This window comes from Fusarium tjaetaba (genome assembly GCF_013396195.1).
Source record: "Fusarium tjaetaba strain NRRL 66243 chromosome Unknown NRRL66243_c0000042, whole genome shotgun sequence".
Lineage (NCBI taxonomy): Eukaryota > Fungi > Ascomycota > Sordariomycetes > Hypocreales > Nectriaceae > Fusarium > Fusarium tjaetaba.
This window is the reverse complement of record NW_023501238.1, coordinates 90466-108968: the sequence shown is the minus strand read 5'-3', so window position 1 is coordinate 108968 and position 18503 is coordinate 90466. Positions and strand designations below refer to the sequence as shown.

Below are 18503 nucleotides of genomic sequence, written 5' to 3'. Positions count from 1 at the left end.
TGGCCAAAACCTCCGGAGGCATCAGGGGTTTGCTCAAAGTGGAAATCAGGAGCGGTGACGGACTGACGAGGTGAGCAGTTGCGCTAAAAGATTAGCCCTACAGGCGTGTTGATCAAAGCAAACACAACACGCTATTGGTCGATTCAGATGCAGGAACCACTAGCTCTATCGCTTAGTCTTCCACGACTCCACGTGTAACAGGGGTAGATACCAACATCGAGTGACAGCCCCTCTCAGTTTCTTTTCATCACACTGAGATATTTTGCTGAAAAGTCAGTCGTAATGACTCAAGTTCATTCATCATCTACAGACAGAAGTCAAGTGATACTTGTGAAAATCTTGTTACCAGAGCCTAACACTGCAGACTCACTTCCATGGACACTGTGCTAGGCCCTCGACCAGACTATCAACTGCGTAGGTAATCGGACCAACGACACTCTAAACATGCATACTCGGAGATAATCGAACCGAGTCAATTCCCTACCCCCATCCACACTACCCCTAAGACTTACATTTTCGCCGTAGTGATCAGACACCTTGATGTTGGCGCCGTCTCCAAACGGACATCAACCATCTCCATATCATCAGCCTTAGATGGGAATCATTGGCCTGCCAAGATACAATTTCCATAATTCCCCTCTGAACTGTTTCCCATATCAATCATAGTGTGGTATAATGACACCATAAACGCAGCTTAGCGGCTGAGTCTACCTTATCACCGTCCCCATTCTCACCTTGGCGCATCGGCTACGCGGCTCAGACGCCCATTTTCGATAGTCCCTCAGCCGCCCAAGTCCACTCTCGACCAACGCTTAGCCTGTTCCTGAAATCGATAGCCTCCTTCAGGTGTCCGAACTGCAAGAGTTTGCAGAAAGAGCCTTCTTCTGCTGTTCCAAGGCGGAGATTACTTTACAAGATGTGGCCCATTTCGCCGTACCCCATCGACAAACCCCGGGGTCTAAGTGTAAATGGTTCTCCTCTAGTGACAAGACTCCTTACTATGTCCTAGATAGGTAATCACCGGTTCAAATGGCTGAGAACCAACAGCTGAGATGGCTCTGGCCGTCATGAGATGCGTCCAGGGCAGAAATTTCCGAGTGATAGTTCCCTCCATAATAGGTGGCTTTCCCTCTCTTCCCCGATGTTCCTCTCTGTCTTTCCCATCAACTCTGTTGGCAGTAAATTCAAGACGGCTCGGTCCCAGGCCTCATTGCAAACTTTGGTTTGCGTCCCTTCTTTGATAATCGTATCATAACACATTCTTTAACGGCCTCGGCCACATTACAGTCTTTTACAGCCTTTCAGTCACCCATCTCGTGACAATGGCCTCTATCTCTTTTCCGGGTGGTTCTGGTCTCTCCCTGGGACTCAATGGATACTGGGTTTGTTCAGCTTATAGTCTTGGAGATAACCAACTGACCAAGCTCTGTAGGGTCAACTTGGATCCGATTCACTCAAGTCCTACTGTGATTCCGCCCCTGAGTACGTTACTCTGTCTTTCGTGAACCAGGCACCCGAAAATACAGAGTCAGGCTATCCTGGTACCAACTTTGCCGGACACTGTGCGGCTGGTGTCTACAGTAACAAAAACGGAGTTGCCTCATCACTCCTCAGTGAATGCTACACTATCAAGGAGGGCATTCCATACTGCCAGGAGCGTGGAGTTAAGGTTCTTCTGAGCATTGGTGGAGTCTACAACGAAGCTGGAAGCAACTACAAGGTGACCACTGATGATAAGGGAGTTGATTTCGCCGACTTCCTGTACAAGGCATTCGGTCCTTACGATCAAACCTGGGATGGTCCTCGTCCTTTCGATAGTGACGATGGCACAACCCGTCCTGCTGTCGATGGTTTCGACTTTGATATCGAGCATGACCTCCGTACGTGATGACCTACGTCTTTAAGACCTTAGTATCAACTAACAACCATCAGCCAACGGCCCCTATATCGCCATGATCAACGAGCTTCGCCGATTAAACAGCGATGTCATCATTACCGGCGCCCCCCAGTGCCCTACCAGCAACGAATATTTCTACATGAAAGACATGATCAACCAGGCCAAGTTCGACGCCCTCTTCATTCAGTTCTACAACAACCCTAGCTGTGATGCCATCCCCGACCCCTCCGTTTCATGGGATAGATTCAATTACGATGACTGGGAGGATATTGTCGAAGACAGTGCATGCAGTCAGAACGCCAAGCTCTATGTTGGTCTGCCTGCTAGCGAGGCTGCTGCTCCAGGCGGAGGTTATCTCGAGCCGGAAGCCATGAAGGATCTCGTCTGTGCTCTCAAGGACAAGACTCACTTCGCTGGTATCTCTCTCTGGGACTTGACTCGTGGCGCCGGTAACGAAATTGACGGAAAGAACTATAATGAGCATGTCATGGATGCCCTGAAGTATGGTTGTGACCCTGTTCCTGTTACAACCACCACTGCCTTGGCCACTACTTCTGAGGCTACTTCTACTGCCGAATCGACGACAACAGCTGACACAACTACTGCCGATGTCTCTACCACTACTGGTGCAACAACCACATCCGATGCTTCTTCATCTGATATTTCCTCCACTGATGCTTCTTCAACGGGCGCTTCTTCCACGGAAACTGCCACAACCAGTGGGTTGGCGACTGCAGATACTACCACAGCCTCTGGTGTTTCTTCCATTGAGGATCCTACAGCCAGCTCTGATACCTCCGCAGCTACTGATGGCACATCAACACTGGCTACCTCTGCTACATCTGATGCTTCTTTAGCAACCGAGACAACCGATAGCTCTGCCACAAATGTTTCTGGTTCTATGACTGGCACCACCGCTTCTGAAACATCTGCAACTGCCACTGATTCTTCAGCTGACACCACTGAGACCTCTGCACTTGGTAGTGTCTTGAGTACCGGTACTGCGTCTACCACAGTCGATGCCACAGCTACTAGTGACTCGTCTGCCATCACTGAGGATGCCGCCACCGCGACCAGTGATTCCACTCTCGAGAGTAACACAATCACCGGAACTGTCAAGACAACAGATTCTGCTCAGGAAACTGAGTCTGCCACTGCTGAGACTACTTTTAGCACCTTCAAGGGCTGGAACACCACCTATGGTGCTCCCTCTTATACTCAGAAGTATGGCAACCCTACGACCCTTATCCCCTCTGGCACTACAACTCTTACCAAGGGATCGCCTGTTTACACCAAGTACCCTGACAACACTTATACTGTCAGCATGACCACCAGCACTGTCTGCACAACCCGAGTCCACACTGCGGTGGATGGTTACGTGGTCACCGAGACCATCCCTCTGTACACCACTGTCTGCCCCGTTACTGGTAAGGCCAAGCCCACCAACTACGCTGTGCCCTCTCAGTACGAGACCAAGACTGTCTACACCACAAGTGTCCACACCGTCACCAGTTGTCCTCCTGAAGTTGTGGGCTGCCCCTATGGATCTGTTGCCACTGAGACCATCCCTGTCTACACCACTATCTGCCCTGTGACAGAGAAGAGCAAGCCTGCTCCCACTAATGTCCCTTACAACCATGAGATCAAGACTCTCTACACAAGCCAGGTCAATACCATCAGCCACTGTGCTCCCGGTACTCCCGACTGTGTCGTCGGCGCCATCACCACGGAGATCGCTTCGTGGACCACAGCTACTGTGCCTGCGCAGCAAACTCAGCCCATGAAGATCTACAAGCCTGTGCCTGAGATGCCCAAGATCGCCACTAAGGAGGCTCATTACAACGGCACGGTCTACACCAGCGTTGCTGTCCCTCCTGTCACGCTCAAGACAGCTGCTAAGCCCGGAGTTTTCGAGCAGTCTAAGCCCACGCATCAGCAGTCCTCCGGTGCTGCCGCACCTACCGGTGGCTACTCATCAGTACCGGCGTCGGCCCCAACCTATGCTCCGGCTCCGATCACTCCCGCTACTGCCGGAGCCTCTTCTCTCGCGGTTGGTTTGACCTTAATGGCGGGCATGGTGCTCTTCCAGGCGCTTGCGCTGTAGCGAGAGAAACACTCCTTACTTAGACTTTCTTTGATCACTCCCCTTTCTTCTCTTGTCCCCAAGGTCAAGATTCTTTTGATTATACCTTCTTAATGTAGAGGTCAATGGCCTTTACAGTTTCATGCCATCCTATTTTATGTTAATGTGTATAGAACGAATACATATAAATGTTACGGTTAGAACTCAATGATATTTGATACAGGGAGTCCAACTATGTAGATTATCTCATGACCTGAAACGCCATAAATGGTTCATGCTCTGTACCTAATGAACTGTTCCTAAGTATAATATTGCAACGTTGTTTGCTGATCAATCGAATTCTGCTCTCTAGTATAGCCTATATGCGTTTTGGTGACACTTGTTATCTGATGGGCGCTTCAGTGTCAAAATAGGGATATTTTTTAATGCAGAATGATACGTCAGCGGCGGCCGCTATATCTCAATCTGTGCTGGATCGTTGGGTGTGCCTCATGGCTGCATCAAACACGTTCAAGGCAGGGTAAGTATAGACAACAAGGTCTGTTCAGTTTCACGTGCCTCTGATTATTGAATGGCAAAGCTTCTGAGCAGTGTTGATTAACTGAAGTTACCTTGGCGACGTCAAACTCAAAGGCTTGCCTGATTTACTTAGCGGTTTATTATTCCTGGTGGCGGGCGGATTGACCTTGGAGGCTCGAGCCCTCTTCGGAGCTAACAAAGGAACCCGGTTGTTGTCACGGTAAAGCTTGATTGATTGATTGGTTCGAGGGGAAGACGTCATTGGACGGAGACGGGAAGCTCCCATTAGAGGCAGCACCTCATACAGAGTGACAGAGCCCAAGTGAGGACGAGGTGAGGTAGCAACGGTATGAAATCTCCGAATGGTGACGAATGCTCAGCTGTGCCAGGTTAAGCGATGTATGGCATATGTTACATTGGAGATTACAGGGACCTCGGATTCAACTTATCAGGTTGTTTTGGTAGAATCTGAAGGTTGTCATGATAGTGGCAGTGCCCCCTGGACTACATATTTATCGCCTGTCCACTTCAACAAGCTTAGGTTAGGTTCCCCACCTGGCGTGAAGCTCCAAAAGGGCCCCTCCATGGCCGGTTACAGCGCTGTTGCTGAGGTATTCTTTCTCTGGGCTGTACCTTTGTCCAGTAAGGCCGCAACCTAACATTGGTTTTTGGCTGATCAGCTCTGCTGTGACGAATTCATCCCATCATCAACCACATCATCTGAATCCGGTCGCTTCTGTTTTCCTTGCAACTTGGCTACCAACATAAGTTTTCCCCCTTTCCCCTCACCAACATCAACACCAAAGCTCAGCATTCACGACTGCTTGGCATTGACCAGCACGACCCCTGTACACGATACCTACTGCAGCACCCTTCCTTGTTGCAAATCCAGTGTCTGGCCCCTATTTTCTCTTGTTCCCCGCCTCGACTCAATATACATACAGGACAGTACCTTTGGGGGGGAGCTCGATCTATTGGTAGACGTTGGCCAAGATGTCTGACGCCGGTGACGGGTGAGTTTCCAAGTGATAGTGATAATTACTATTGTTTGTTACTGGGCATTTACAGCACCGAGGGAGGAGAGTCGCTGCATTGTCAGATTGGCTCGCAATTACCGCTGCATATGCACGCACACCAGATGCAGTAGATGCAATGGAGTCGCAACTGGGCCACATCACACATGCTTCGCTTCGTACTTAAACTTAGCTTCCCCTCTACTGCTTGACCAACCCCCCCCAGCATCAAAAGTCGTTCCACCTACTGACCGCTGTTTATCTTTTTATCTTCAGCACCCACAAGCGGTCCAAATCCGCCGCCGCTCTCTCTCTTTTGCGGCGCAACAATACTCGCGACGAAGAGTCCGGTTCCGAAGACGGGAGGCTTCGGAGAACTCCCTCATCCTCAAACCCAATCAACCCCATGGCGCACCAGCAGACCCCGCGAGGCCACGGGGCCAAGCAGTCCGTCTCCTCGGCTGGCCTCTCGCCTACAGCTTCTCAATCAAAGTCCCAGCAGTTCCTCTCATCGCCCTCTGCCGAGAAGAGCACTGCAAGCCTCGAGCAGTCCGTTCGAAAGTTCAGGTTCGTCGAGGCACTCCGAAGCGGCGACACCTCATCCATTTCACGTGCCATTCGCGAGACAGCTGAGAATGCCCCGCGAGCGAGCATCTCATCAGTAGGCGCTTCTGCAACAAGCGCTCTCGACGATACCACAATTCTTCACCTAGCGATCCAGTGTGCCGAATTCCCTGTCATTGAATACGTTTTGTCCGAGGGACAGGGATCGATCGATGTGAATGCCCGCGACAAGGATGGCAACACCCCGCTTCACTTGGCTGCAATTCAGGGCCGCACCACAGTCGTGAAGCTTCTTCTCGAGCAAAAGGATATCAATGATGCTATTGCCAACGCCCAAGGCAAACTGCCACTCGACGTCGCACGAAACCCCGAGATCTTCCAGCTGCTGCAACTCTCACGATCGCTTTTCGCCGAGGCCAAGGTCAAGCAAGTCCAAGAGCTGATTGCGCGGGGCAATTATGGCGCACTTGCTGGTGTTCTCGAGGAGCACCGAGTCAAGACCGTTCTTGACATCAATAGCCCCGAATTCGCATCCGAACCATTCACAGTCCAGACTGGAGGCACGTTGCTTCACGAAGCTGCAAGAAAGAAAAATACCAACCTCATCCAAGTTCTGCTTCTGCATGGTGCCGACCCTTTCCGTCGCGATCGAAAGGGCAAGCTGCCTCAATCCGTTACAAACGACGATGCTACAAAAGCCATCCTCAAAAAGTCTCCAGCAGCTGTGGCTGCCCAGCGTGGAATCCAGGAGAAAGCCGTGCTGGGGCAAGCCGCTTCACAGGGCACGGCAGGTTCTGCTTCCGGTGATCCTCTAGCCGGCCGAGAGGCTCGTGAGATGAAGGGGTATCTCAAGAAATGGACCAACTACAGGAAGGGCTACCAACTGCGATGGTTCGTGCTTGAGGACGGCGTTCTCAGCTACTACAAGCACCAAGACGATGCAGGCTCCGCATGCCGAGGTGCCATAAACATGCGTATCGCGAAACTCCACATGAGTCCTGATGAAAAGACGAAATTCGAAATCCATGGCAAATCCTCTGTGAAATATACCCTTAAAGCCAACCATGAGGTTGAGGCCAAGCGATGGTTCTGGGCTCTCAATAACTCCATCCAATGGTCCAAGGACCAGGCTAAGGAGGAAGAGAAGCGGGCAGCTCGAGGTGCGGAGCTCTTGAGGCAGGCCAAGGCCGACCCAAGTACACTTTCTCTCCAAGACTCTCATAGCGAGAACACCAGCGTCACAGATCTACGCAGGAATAGCTCTCAACTTCCAAGCAGGTCTCTGTCCAAGATATCATCTGTCGATCAGAGACCAAACCATGCCAGCCCTGGTACAACTGGTAGCTTTGAGGAAGATGAATTTGTTGATGTTGAGACTGATGCAGGCACCTCGCGGGCGCCCAGGAATGGAGCGCCAACGCATAACGATATGGATGACGACGACGATTATGGCGACGATATGAGCATCCATGAAGAACCCACAGCTACTAAGGATGCACTCAACATTACTGCTCAATCGGCTAAGCTCCAGCTCGAAACAATGTCTCACGTTCACCAAGCCCTTCTCAACGAGCTGAACCAGAACCCGAACACGCCCCTCTCTGACAACAGCGTGACGCAGGCTCTTGGAACATACGATGCCGCCATTCGAAGTTTATCAACTCTGGTAGCCGACTTGCTGCGCATTTCCAAGGACCGTGACGCCTACTGGCAATACCGCCTTGATCGTGAGGCAAATATGAGACGTATGTGGGAGGAAAGCATGGCGCAAGTGGCCCGTGAACAAGAGGTTCTGGAGGCTCGCGTTGGAGAGGCCGAGAAGAGACGCAAGGCAACAAAGAGGGCGCTAAGAGAGGTGATCGAAAGCGGGATACCCGTCGGTGTAGAAGAGGCCATGCCCCGTGTTGAGGATACAATTGTCGAGAAGGAATTGAGCGACGACAGAGAGAAGGAAGACGAAGAAGGAAAATTTGAAGATGCGGCCACCAAACTGTCACCAGTACCGCCAAAATCGCCTACGATGAAGAGCGTCCGAAGGAAACCCACAATCATCGTGGACTTGTCCGAGAGTGAATCTGAAGAAGAGGACGAGTTCTTCGACGCTGTGGATGCTGGCCAGGTTGAGGTATCTGAACTGCCCGCGGAGGAGGTCAAGCCAAAGTCTCAGGACATTGTCGTTTCTGGCGGTCTAGACATCAGCTCCTCTTTCAAGGGCTACGAGAACGGCATTCGAACAAGGCTCAAGATGGACGCCGATGACCGTCCTAAGATTTCTCTCTGGGTACGTTTATTACATATACGTGACATACGAACAATACTAATCTGGAGTAGGGTATTCTGAAGTCGATGATTGGCAAGGACATGACCAAGATGACTCTGCCTGTTTCTTTCAACGAGCCAACTTCACTCCTCTACCGTGCCGGAGAGGATATGGAGTATGCCGACTTGCTTGACCTGGCTGCTGACCGAGCCGACTCGATTGAACGACTTATCTATGTGGCTGCTTTTGCTGCTAGTGAGTACGCTTCAACTATCGGTCGTGTGGCTAAGCCTTTCAACCCCCTGTTGGGAGAGACGTTTGAGTATGTGCGGCCGGACAAGAACTACCGCTTCTTCATTGAGCAAGTCAGCCATCACCCTCCAGTCGGCGCTGCGTACGCCGAGTCACCTAAGTGGTCTTATTGGGGTGAATCGGCTGTGAAGTCGAAGTTCTATGGTAAATCCTTCGACATCAACCCGCTGGGTACATGGTTCCTCAAGCTTCGGCCTACCGCTGGAGGAAAGGAGGAGCTTTACACATGGAAAAAGGTTACATCGTCTGTCATTGGTATCATTACTGGAAATCCGACCGTTGACAACTATGGTGTCATGGAGATCAAGAACTGGACAACGGGCGAGGTGGCTCACGTTGAGTTCAAACCACGCGGCTGGAAGGCATCGAGCGCATATCAAGTATCTGGAAAGGTTACTGACGCAACTGGAAAGGTTCGCGTCAGCCTTGGTGGTCGCTGGAACTCGAAGCTGTACGCTCGCCTAACCCCAGGCTACGAAGCAGCTGTGGATGAGCCTAAAGAGAGCGGCGGCGACATGGCCCACGGTGGTCTTACAGACCCCAACCGTGCGTATCTCATCTGGAAGGCGAATGAGCGACCGACTGGCATACCTTTCAACCTGACACCATTCGTCTTGACTTTCAACCATATCGATGACAAGCTCCGACCATGGCTTCCACCTACTGACTCTCGCCTTCGACCTGATCAGCGGGCTATGGAGGATGGAGAGTACGATTTTGCTGCTGATGAGAAGAATCGACTGGAGAATGCTCAACGATCGCGCCGGCGTCTCCGAGAAGAGCGTGGCGAGGAGTTTGTGCCAGCGTGGTTTCGAAAGGCGCGCTGCGAGATTACGGGAGAGGAGTATTGGCAATTTACTGGCAAATACTGGGAGCGACGCGAGAAGGCCGGTCCAGACGGTGATCCCCAAGTTGCGTGGGAGGGGTTGGAACCAATTTATGAAGACCATGTGGATGAGGGTACGATTCGGTGATATATCTATTGATTATTAAATTGTTAATTACACGAAAAAGAGAGAGGGTTGAGAGACGTGAGGAAAGTAGCTATTGCGATGGTAGGGAGGGGAGTTGTTTAGATATAACTAGTTGGTAGAGTTCTGGAAGCGTGAAGTAATTACAAGTTGCAAACGCATCTCCATCGGTATTGAGGGTCAAATTAATGTACCGTTGTAATTCCCGGAACGGAGAATAACTTGTGCTCTGCCGGGCTCTGAGTGGCCGATAACGAGGTAGATTCGGCCCCGACGGCCGGGAGAGACTCTGAACCTCGGTAAAAAGGCACAACCTTAAACTCATCAGGGGTAAGTTTACGTAGACTAAGCCTCTAAGGGGCCTCTAAGGGGCCTCTAAGGTACCTTATTAAGGTAGGGAGCTCGTAGTGAGGCAGCACATGAAAGCTCGGCCTCTAAATACATCATCTTTCTCCTCAAAAGATAGTGTCTATCTATACTACTCCGTACCTATTTACTATTCCTGAGTATCCACAACTTCTTTCCAGCATCACCCAACAGTAATACAGCGCATTCAATTGGAGCAGAATAGCAAAATGACAGTCATTGAGGACCACGTTAGACCGACTCTACTGCGACCACCAGAGCACGATGAGAGCAAGTCTCTGATTGAGAATGTGTTGGACGTCACAGAGATCAAGGTTCTAGGCCCTGTAAGTTGTGCCTCTTTACTCATTATCTAGTTGAGTTACGTCAAGGACACGGATAATGAATGATATGTGATACTGCTATCACTGCATGGTATCAATACAAATAATCAGTTAGCGTTACTGACTAGTCACAGGATATCTTTACAAACACACAACCTCAATGGCATCCTCCTGGTGCTCGCGGTATCTATGGAGGTGCTGTCATTGCACAATGTCTCGCTGCCGCGCAAAAGACAGTCCCAGAGACGTTCCTAGTCCACTCATGCCACTGCTACTTCCTGCTCGCGGGCAACTCTGAGATACCCATTCTCTACCATGTTGAGCGTGTACGCGACGGACGCTCATACTCAACACGCACGGTCCAAGCGCGGCAAAAGGGCGCGTGCATCTTTACCACCACCATCAGCTTCGTGCGTGAGACGCCTCCTGAGAAGAAGCGACGGGAGGTCAGCCATGCGGCAAGCCTGCCCAAGGATGTGAGCCCGCCCGCGGATGACTGGGATGGCGAGCCAGAGTGGGCAAGGACTGGGCCGTTCCAGAGCCACAGAATCGAAGTATTGGGCGCCCAGGACCCAAACTGCAAGCCACAGGACCGCAAGAGCAGACAGTGGATGCGCTCGCGACAAAAGATCTCAGCTGGTGGTGGGCACCAAGCACATCTCAACGCCTTGGCCTACATGTCAGACAGCTACTTCATCGGCACAGTATCCCGCCTCCACGGGCTATGGCGCTTCCCGTTCTCCCCAGAAGAGGTGCCCTCGCTGGATGAGAAGACCCAGGAGCAGGTCAAGAGCCTGTGCGAGTTTGAGGGCATGGGCAGCAACGTGGAGGACTGGAAGGGGCGGGCACAGGTGGGAATGCTGGTGAGTCTGGATCACAGCATCTACTTCCACGAGCCAATGGCTGTCAAGGCGGACGAGTGGATGTTTACGGAGATGGAGAGTCCGTGGGCGGGAGATGGCAGGGGTGTCGTTACACAGAAGATATTTGGTAAGGACGGGGCGTTGCTGGCGACGTGTTTCCAAGAGGTGAGTCTTGACTGTGATCTGATTTGAGTGATGTGAGTTGTGCTAACTATGTTCAGGGCGTTGTTCGACTGAAGCAGGATGGCGGAGAGAAGAGTGCGAAGCTGTGATCTGTCTTTAAAGCCGTGAGCCGTTTTTGTTTGCTTGTTTGTTCGTTCCGTTTGTTGCCTGATACCATATATAATAATTACCATCTTTTGATAACTATGTCACACTTGAACCCTTCCCTTCCCTTTCAATGACTTTCTCTTTCACTTTCACTGTTCAGACACTGAACAGCTGGTTGATATATTGTTCATCGTTCACCTCCTTTGCCTTTTGGCTTGTTCAGAGTATGAGTATGCTTGTTCTCTGGTCAAAGCGTTATTCAACGGATCATATGTGGGAAATCTCGTTAGTCATTGGCTATAGTATTGTGATAGCTCCCATTCTCCTCCATATGTTTAGCTCCCAACAACACTTCCCGTGGCTCTGTGCATTGGATCAAGTGCATACCCTTCGGCAACTTGCATCAATGATGATACCCTTCAGTTGTCTCTTATCACTTTCCGCCCTGTCCGCCTGAACACGGGAGAACAAGCATATGTCCAGCCAGAGTCCGAATACGGTTCATGACTGCTATTGCCTCCAAGATTTTGGTATAAATATGTGACCTCTTCTCTACCCAGACTCTTCTTCTTTCCTCATCATTCTCAACTTTCCATCACAATCAAAACACCAACTCGGAGTTTCAAACATCCTAATCATAATCTTTTGATCTTGATACCTACTATACAAACATCCCAACATTCTAACTCTCCGACACTACAACATACTTACAACCCATTTCGAGGCAAGCCTTGATTTCATTTTCCATCTTCTCCAACTTTTCCTATCCCCTTACAGATTATACTAACAAGATGTGTCAAGACCGCCATCTTCTGTTCGCTCCTTGTGGCCACTCCAGGCACGAGGAGAGATGGACATGCAAGCGGGCCAAGTCCTTCATCGGTTTCGCCAGGTTCCTCCTCCGGAAGAAGTGCGAGCCAGTCAGTGTCATCGCAATTGTCATTGACTGGTGCCCTGATTGCAAGGTGGCCTTCGAGAGAGTCGTAAAGACTATCGGAGCCCACCCTGTGACATTCAACTGCCTCTGGGACCCGAGACTGATGGAGCGGTATTGGTCCATCAAGTCTGAGAGCCAAAGGGTCCGGCCAGCTGATCCGGAGGTGATAGGCCCCATTGCTTTCAAGTGCTACGACCAGATCAAGTACAACAAGATCAGGGCGGGGGCTAAAACCGTGAAGAGAAAATTGGACAGCTGGGAGTTACGCTGTCTACAGGCCGAAGTGCGACGACTCAAGCCTGTCTGCGTGTGGATAGAAGACTATGGGCACGAACCCGCCGAGACTCTAGAGGACCAACTGAACCTTTGCAGAGTCTCACTGGGTGAAACCCAGGAGAAGGCGTGGCGCTGCGGACTCGTCCCGTAAGTTCTGTCCTTCTATCCACAACTTCTTCTGTCACTCACTCACTCACTCGCTCACTCACTTCCGTTTGTCACTATGAGCCATCGCTAATTAATATACTAATTTAAGATTCGATTCATTCCAATATCATGCTCGCTCTCACATGCAAAGTCACACACAAAGTACCAATGCCCCAGGAGCTTATGTTATAAGAGAGTTGATGGTGGACGAGATGTTTGTGCCTGTCTTGTTCATCAATCCGCGATCAAAGTATCAACATGACAGAACAACAAGAAGAGAAACACTTTACAGTACAATAACGACAAAACTCAATCTTCTAATGTTATACAAAAATCTTCACCCTATCTAATGTCTCTTGATCAGTCAAGACTCTTACAAGACTCATGAAGCATGATCCTTCAGGCTCCAACTGACTCGTAGGTTCCGAGACTGTTCAACAAAGCTAAGCCTCGTACACGTAGCAATTGCCAATTCCTTCTTCCTACAAATCCATAGAAGGATTGGATGGAATATTCCCGCCCGACTTGAATGGGCATCCACTGTAGTGTAGCATTAGGACCGCTAAAAATGCCAAACCCCGGAACTTCCCCAGGGACAGCCTACAGAGCCTAGGATACGTATCTGTAAGGGCTCTCTAGTGGCTGAATTGCATCCATGGATCAATCCAATTGGATATCCACATCTAATAAGGCAGACTCAGTCTCAGACTCGGGCGTTCCAGTGGCGTAGGCACTGCCTTAACCGCCTGGGCAAGTCTTGGCACTCTCCAGCTCATCAAAAGACAAAAAGTTCAGCTCCTCTTCTAAAAATTAAAAATTACAATTGCCATCTTCATCTTCTTCATCTTCGTCTCACTCCTTTGTATTAAACTGCCGACGCTAAATAAACACCTTGGAATTAAGCTTATTTCTTTCTTTTTCATCGTCTAAAGTCCACGTATATATATATTTTGTTTTCGTTTCTTGTTCCTTGTTATATACATCTTTATACCGTTGCAGATCAACGCGTGCTAGAGTTTCATCGTGCACACCAGTCATCAACTCTATTCGCCCGCCTCCCAATTGACTTTGGCACAATGCGAACCTTTACGGTTCTAACGTCTCTCGCCGTTGGAGTTTCTGCTGGCACCGTCTCTGCTCCAATTGTGAAGCAAAGATTTTATCATCATGAATCGTCCCTTCACAGCCGTGACACTCTCAGTCTTGCTGCTCTGAACAATATCACAGGGGGTGGATATTACGCCGAATTTCAAGTCGGTACCCCGGGTCAAAACATCAGCTTTCAGCTTGACACAGGCAGCAGTGATACTTGGCTCAACTCAGATGAGACCGATCTCTGCAATAGTAGAACCAAGCAAGAGGCTATTGGCCCTTGTATGACTACATGTAAGTTACTCTCCCATCTCACCTATCTCACCCAACAAGACTCTTATTCTCTCTAGTTAAACCTGGCGACAGTCGTACCTATAAACTGGTCGACCCTGATGGATTCGACATCACCTATCTTGATACCCGCTCTATTAGTGGTGATTACTTCAACGACACCGTCACCATTGATGGAAAGAGCATCAAGCAGCAGAGACTAGGCCTCGCGACGAAATCTGTTCGTCCAACGGGCCTGATGGGCTTGGGCTTCTCTGCAAATGTCGTCGCTAATGGGACGTACCCAACCATTGTCGAGAATATGGTGTCTCAGGGCCTGATCGACCGAGCTGCCTTCAGTCTCTGGCTGGTAAGTCACCAAGGACCAACAATAATTGACCCCTGGCTAATAAACTCCCGTAGAACGACCTCAGTGCTGAGCAAGGAACTATCCTCTTCGGCGGTCTTGACACTAAAAAGTTCGTCGGCAAGCTTGCAACTCTGTCCCTGTTGCCTGACCCTTCTACTCTCAACCTCACTCACTTCACCGTCGCCTTTCAAGGCTTCGAGGTCAAGACACCAAAGGGCCAGGAGATCAAGGTAGACAGTCTCAAGAAAGACACCACCGCCATTCTCGACTCTGGTGCTACCGTCTGCCTCTTGCCAGAGGCCCAAGTAGGACCTATCTACAAGGCCTTCAACGTCCTGAGTGTGGAGGATGTCGCTATCCCCTTTGTAGACTGCGCCTACGGCAAAGACAAGGGCAAGGGTGTTAGCTTCGATTTCAAGTTTGACGGCAAGACAATCTCTGTTCCCATGAGCGAGATGGTTATCAATGCCTTCCCTGACAAGCAGGAAATCTTTGACGACCCTCAAGTCTCTTCCTACTTCGATGATTGGGACAGCGTCTGTATGTTTGGAATCAGCCCTGTTAGTCAGTATGGTCTCACTGGGGGCGTTACTCTCCTTGGAGACACGTTCCTGCGCTCTGCCTATGTTGTATATGACCTGGCAAATGAACAGCTGGGCATCGCTGAGGCGAACCACAATACTGACGAGTCAAACATTGTTGAACTCAAGGAGAAGGACACCAAATTCCCGGATGTTACTGGTGTTGAGGGTGAGTCGTCTATCTTGTCCGTTTCATGCTTATACACTCAACTAACACGTTTATAGGCACCTCCAGTTCTCAAGAGGACGACAATGCCGCCGGTCATTTGTCTCCTGCTTCCCTGGTGACACTCATCGTGGCTGCAGGCATTACATTGACTCTCTTGTAAGCATGAGAATAGACTGGCAATGGAAGTTGAAAGCCAGCGTCAGACGTTGCAAGTGAGTTCGCGCATGTACATAGAATCTAAGACACTGGTTTCTTCAAGTGCTGTATTTAAAAAAGATACCCATTAATCAAAGATGTGCGCCTGTCGTTGGCATGTCGAGTTTCGTCCTCGGTTCCTCAGCAAATTCTGAACGCCTTTTCCTATCTATGTATATCCCAACCTACAATTACATTGCCTTTGTATCAACATCTCAGCCCATCTTGTTGTATCGCTCCCGTGCCCTGTCCTGCACCGTGTTCACATATTCAGCGTAACTGTTCTTTGTCTTACGCTCAGCCAATTGCGCTGCGTCGCCAAGATTGCCACCCTCTGCCCCCAATCCAACGCCCTCCTGGTAAGCATTTGTCTCGATGACCTCGGTTCGCCCATCTCCATTGGCTCCGAGACCTGCACCGGTTGACCATCCCATCTTGGCCAGCATGCCTGCTCCCTTAGACTGAACGGGCTTCGGAGGGGGCGCAGCCTCTTCCGCCTTTGGGCCCGACTTGAGTTTGCCTTGTGGTGCGGCTGTTGGCTTTGTGGGCTGGTTGAAGGCAGCTCGCCTCTCTTTAGCACGATCGCGATATTGCGATGTCGCAGCTGCTGAGTCGGGGTTCTCTTGGACCTGCTTCTGAAGTCTCTTGTCGCGTGCTGCTAATCTGGGCAATGCCGCCTTGACCTGCTCTTCGTTTCCCATTGCGTTCTTGTGGTTCCGAGATTTTTCATGAATGTTAACTTCATCCACAGATTTGTACTTCCGCATGCAAATCAGGCACATCAATCGATCACGATCGACATAAGAGACTGGCGCATCTCCAGAGACTGAAGTCGCCTGTGTCGTGCTGCCGGGAGTATCCGCCTCCTCTGGTGAGCCCTGCTTGCTGGAAGCCGCATGCTCTGGAGGACCAATTTTCTGTGTTCCTGAAAGTGAGATCTTAATAGCACTCTGGGGTCTCGATGAGTCTCCTCCTGAACCTGAGAGGTTTATGCGAAGTGGGGTCCGATTCACATCGCTGAACTCAGCCTTGTCCTGTCGTGCTGGTCTAGCATCTTTCTCGACGCGAAGCTCATCCCTCTTGCGCTGCCACATGGCCATTTGGCCCGCCATCATTGGCACAGACTTCTTCGTAGAAGAAGCAGTGAGACTTCCCTCGGCTTTGCGCTTCTTTGACTTCTTATCGTTGCCATCTTCCTCGGTTGCTTTTGAGGCACCTTCGCCTCCAGGAGGCTGCTCATTAACAACCTGTGGGCTCGGGTACACATGGTAGTCTCGGTAGCGAACACGAAGGTTGGGGTTGAGCAAGGGTCTGAACGACAGATGCTCGATTTCCGGTGTAACCTCGCGCTGTTCAGGCAAGAAAACTCCCATATGAGTGCTAGCCACTGTCACTGGGCATGCTGCAACAGTAAATGATCGAGATTTGTGAAACTTTGTCATCGCGGCGGATGCGTCTTCCAATGTCCAAAACTCGGCAAACCCATATTTAAAGGATTCGTTCGTGTGCGCGTCACGCATAAGGAAGACCCGATGAAGGGAACCAGGTCGAGCGCCGTAACCTGTCGTGTCACCTGTCGGTGCTGTGGACTTCAGTTTGGGTGCTCCATTAGACGTGTCCTTGGTTTGGTAGGGCTTCACAAGCTCTAGTCGCTTCATGTCTTCGGCTAGCATGTCTTCAGTCACAAACGACGCCAAGGGGTAAACAACAAGGATTTGTGCGGGTACATCCGAAGCATCTGCCATGCCTGTGAGGCTCAATTGCCAGGCTGGGGCTAGAACTTCAACATTAGCTTCCATCATTAATAAAATGTTCGCTCAACTTACCAGCCTGTGGACCGCCACAAATCTTGCATTTGGTTCGGGTAGAAAAGTTGGAAAAGTCACACTATCTCGTTAGTGGTTGTGTAGCTGAAGCTGTGGGAGCAAACCTACAGTAGGACAGATCCAATCACCACTGGGCACTCCCCGAACATCGGCTTCATCACGCGCATCTCGATTCCGAGCGTAATGGATGTACGCATCAAATCTCCCTTCTGGGACGTCATCAGTGGAATGCGTCATCTCAACAAGAAGCTTCGGATAATGTTCTCTCATAAAAGCAACAGCATGGTCAACTTCCTGGAACTGTACAAACGCTCTGCGATTTCCTGTTTGCACGTGTCAGCAACAAGAACCTGAAATACCAAATACATCTCACTGACCCTTGGAAGCGGAAACGCGCACGTCAATGGAAGGGAACTCGGCGGCAACTGAGTTGCTCAGGATACTGTCGCGCAGCTATAGGCGGGGGAATTAGTCTTGAGAACTGGCATCAACTGGTTTCAAGGAATATGTTGCGTCGCTGGTGCCGGCTAATTGAGGACAACAGCAGTCTTTTGTCCGTCCTCCAAAGCAGCGAGGCTCGAATCCACCAGGCCCAGAAGCCTGCATTTGGCTCTTGTAACAATTTGTTTAGACCGATAGGGTACCAACCTCGTTCGACGATATACTGAAAGGCAGACCTTCAAGAATGACGGTGTCGCTAGGCTTGCCAGCATCTCGCGTTGGGCTGTCGGAGCGACCGCGGTTATGATAGCTTCCAGACGGAGACTGTGATCGTGGATCATCGCCGTCGCGGTACCGTCCTCTGCCACTCCGCTTGTCGTCCTCATGACGTCGTTGCCCTTGATCGTTGCTGTTGTCTGTGTAGCCATCATCATACATGCCTCGGTAGTCCTGTTCATCGCGAGAGTTGTAGCGCGCTTCTCGAGATGCGCCGCCTCTTCTTGAGTAACCATCATCGTGACGGCCAGACCGGTTGTCGTAATCGTAGTCGTGGTCCCTTTCGTCATCCCGGTATCGAGAACTTCTCTCTTGAGGATCGTCGCGGAAAGCTTGCTTGGGCGGAGACCTGGAATGATCTCGCCGTCCCGCAGGGAAGTTAGCTATGAGGCTCAAATCATCCAAGAAGGTCCTTCTCGAGTTTCCCATCTCTGCCTGAGGCTCGGGTTATGTGTTTACCCTGCCGCGATCGATAGCCGGCA

At 50.6% G+C, this 18503-nt stretch overlaps 6 protein-coding genes across 6 annotated transcripts; 5 read left to right on the top strand and 1 right to left on the bottom strand.

The window, feature by feature from the left end:
- Window positions 1-1322: 1322 nt before the first annotated feature.
- On the top strand, window positions 1323-4001 carry FTJAE_2456 (endochitinase 2 precursor; the record flags this gene model as incomplete). The annotated part of the gene is made up of 3 exons (XM_037348651.1): window positions 1323-1382; window positions 1433-1880; window positions 1933-4001. The coding sequence occupies 3 exons, from the start codon at window positions 1323-1325 to the stop codon at window positions 3999-4001; spliced, it is 2577 nt and encodes an 858-aa protein (XP_037210470.1).
- Window positions 4002-5492: 1491 nt separating this feature from the next.
- FTJAE_2455 (oxysterol-binding protein) lies at window positions 5493-9622 on the top strand (the record flags this gene model as incomplete). Its single annotated transcript, XM_037348650.1, has 3 exons — window positions 5493-5512; window positions 5789-8357; window positions 8408-9622. 3 exons carry the CDS (start codon window positions 5493-5495, stop codon window positions 9620-9622), a joined length of 3804 nt encoding a protein of 1267 aa, XP_037210469.1.
- Window positions 9623-10194: 572 nt separating this feature from the next.
- On the top strand, window positions 10195-11443 carry FTJAE_2454 (palmitoyl hydrolase; the record flags this gene model as incomplete). The annotated part of the gene is made up of 3 exons (XM_037348649.1): window positions 10195-10311; window positions 10443-11336; window positions 11393-11443. 3 exons carry the CDS (start codon window positions 10195-10197, stop codon window positions 11441-11443), a joined length of 1062 nt encoding a protein of 353 aa, XP_037210468.1.
- Window positions 11444-12232: 789 nt separating this feature from the next.
- FTJAE_2453 (palmitoyl hydrolase) lies at window positions 12233-12805 on the top strand (the record flags this gene model as incomplete). Its single annotated transcript, XM_037348648.1, has 1 exon — window positions 12233-12805. The coding sequence occupies one exon, from the start codon at window positions 12233-12235 to the stop codon at window positions 12803-12805; it is 573 nt and encodes a 190-aa protein (XP_037210467.1).
- A 1072-nt stretch (window positions 12806-13877) lies between these two features.
- On the top strand, window positions 13878-15443 carry FTJAE_2452 (uncharacterized protein; the record flags this gene model as incomplete). Its single annotated transcript, XM_037348647.1, has 4 exons — window positions 13878-14187; window positions 14244-14533; window positions 14587-15283; window positions 15340-15443. 4 exons carry the CDS (start codon window positions 13878-13880, stop codon window positions 15441-15443), a joined length of 1401 nt encoding a protein of 466 aa, XP_037210466.1.
- A 250-nt stretch (window positions 15444-15693) lies between these two features.
- FTJAE_2451 (RNA binding motif) lies at window positions 15694-18450 on the bottom strand (the record flags this gene model as incomplete). Its single annotated transcript, XM_037348646.1, has 5 exons — window positions 15694-17252; window positions 17305-17365; window positions 17413-17627; window positions 17682-17757; window positions 17953-18450. The coding sequence occupies 5 exons, from the start codon at window positions 18448-18450 to the stop codon at window positions 15694-15696; spliced, it is 2409 nt and encodes an 802-aa protein (XP_037210465.1).
- Between the last annotated feature and the right edge of the window lie 53 nt (window positions 18451-18503).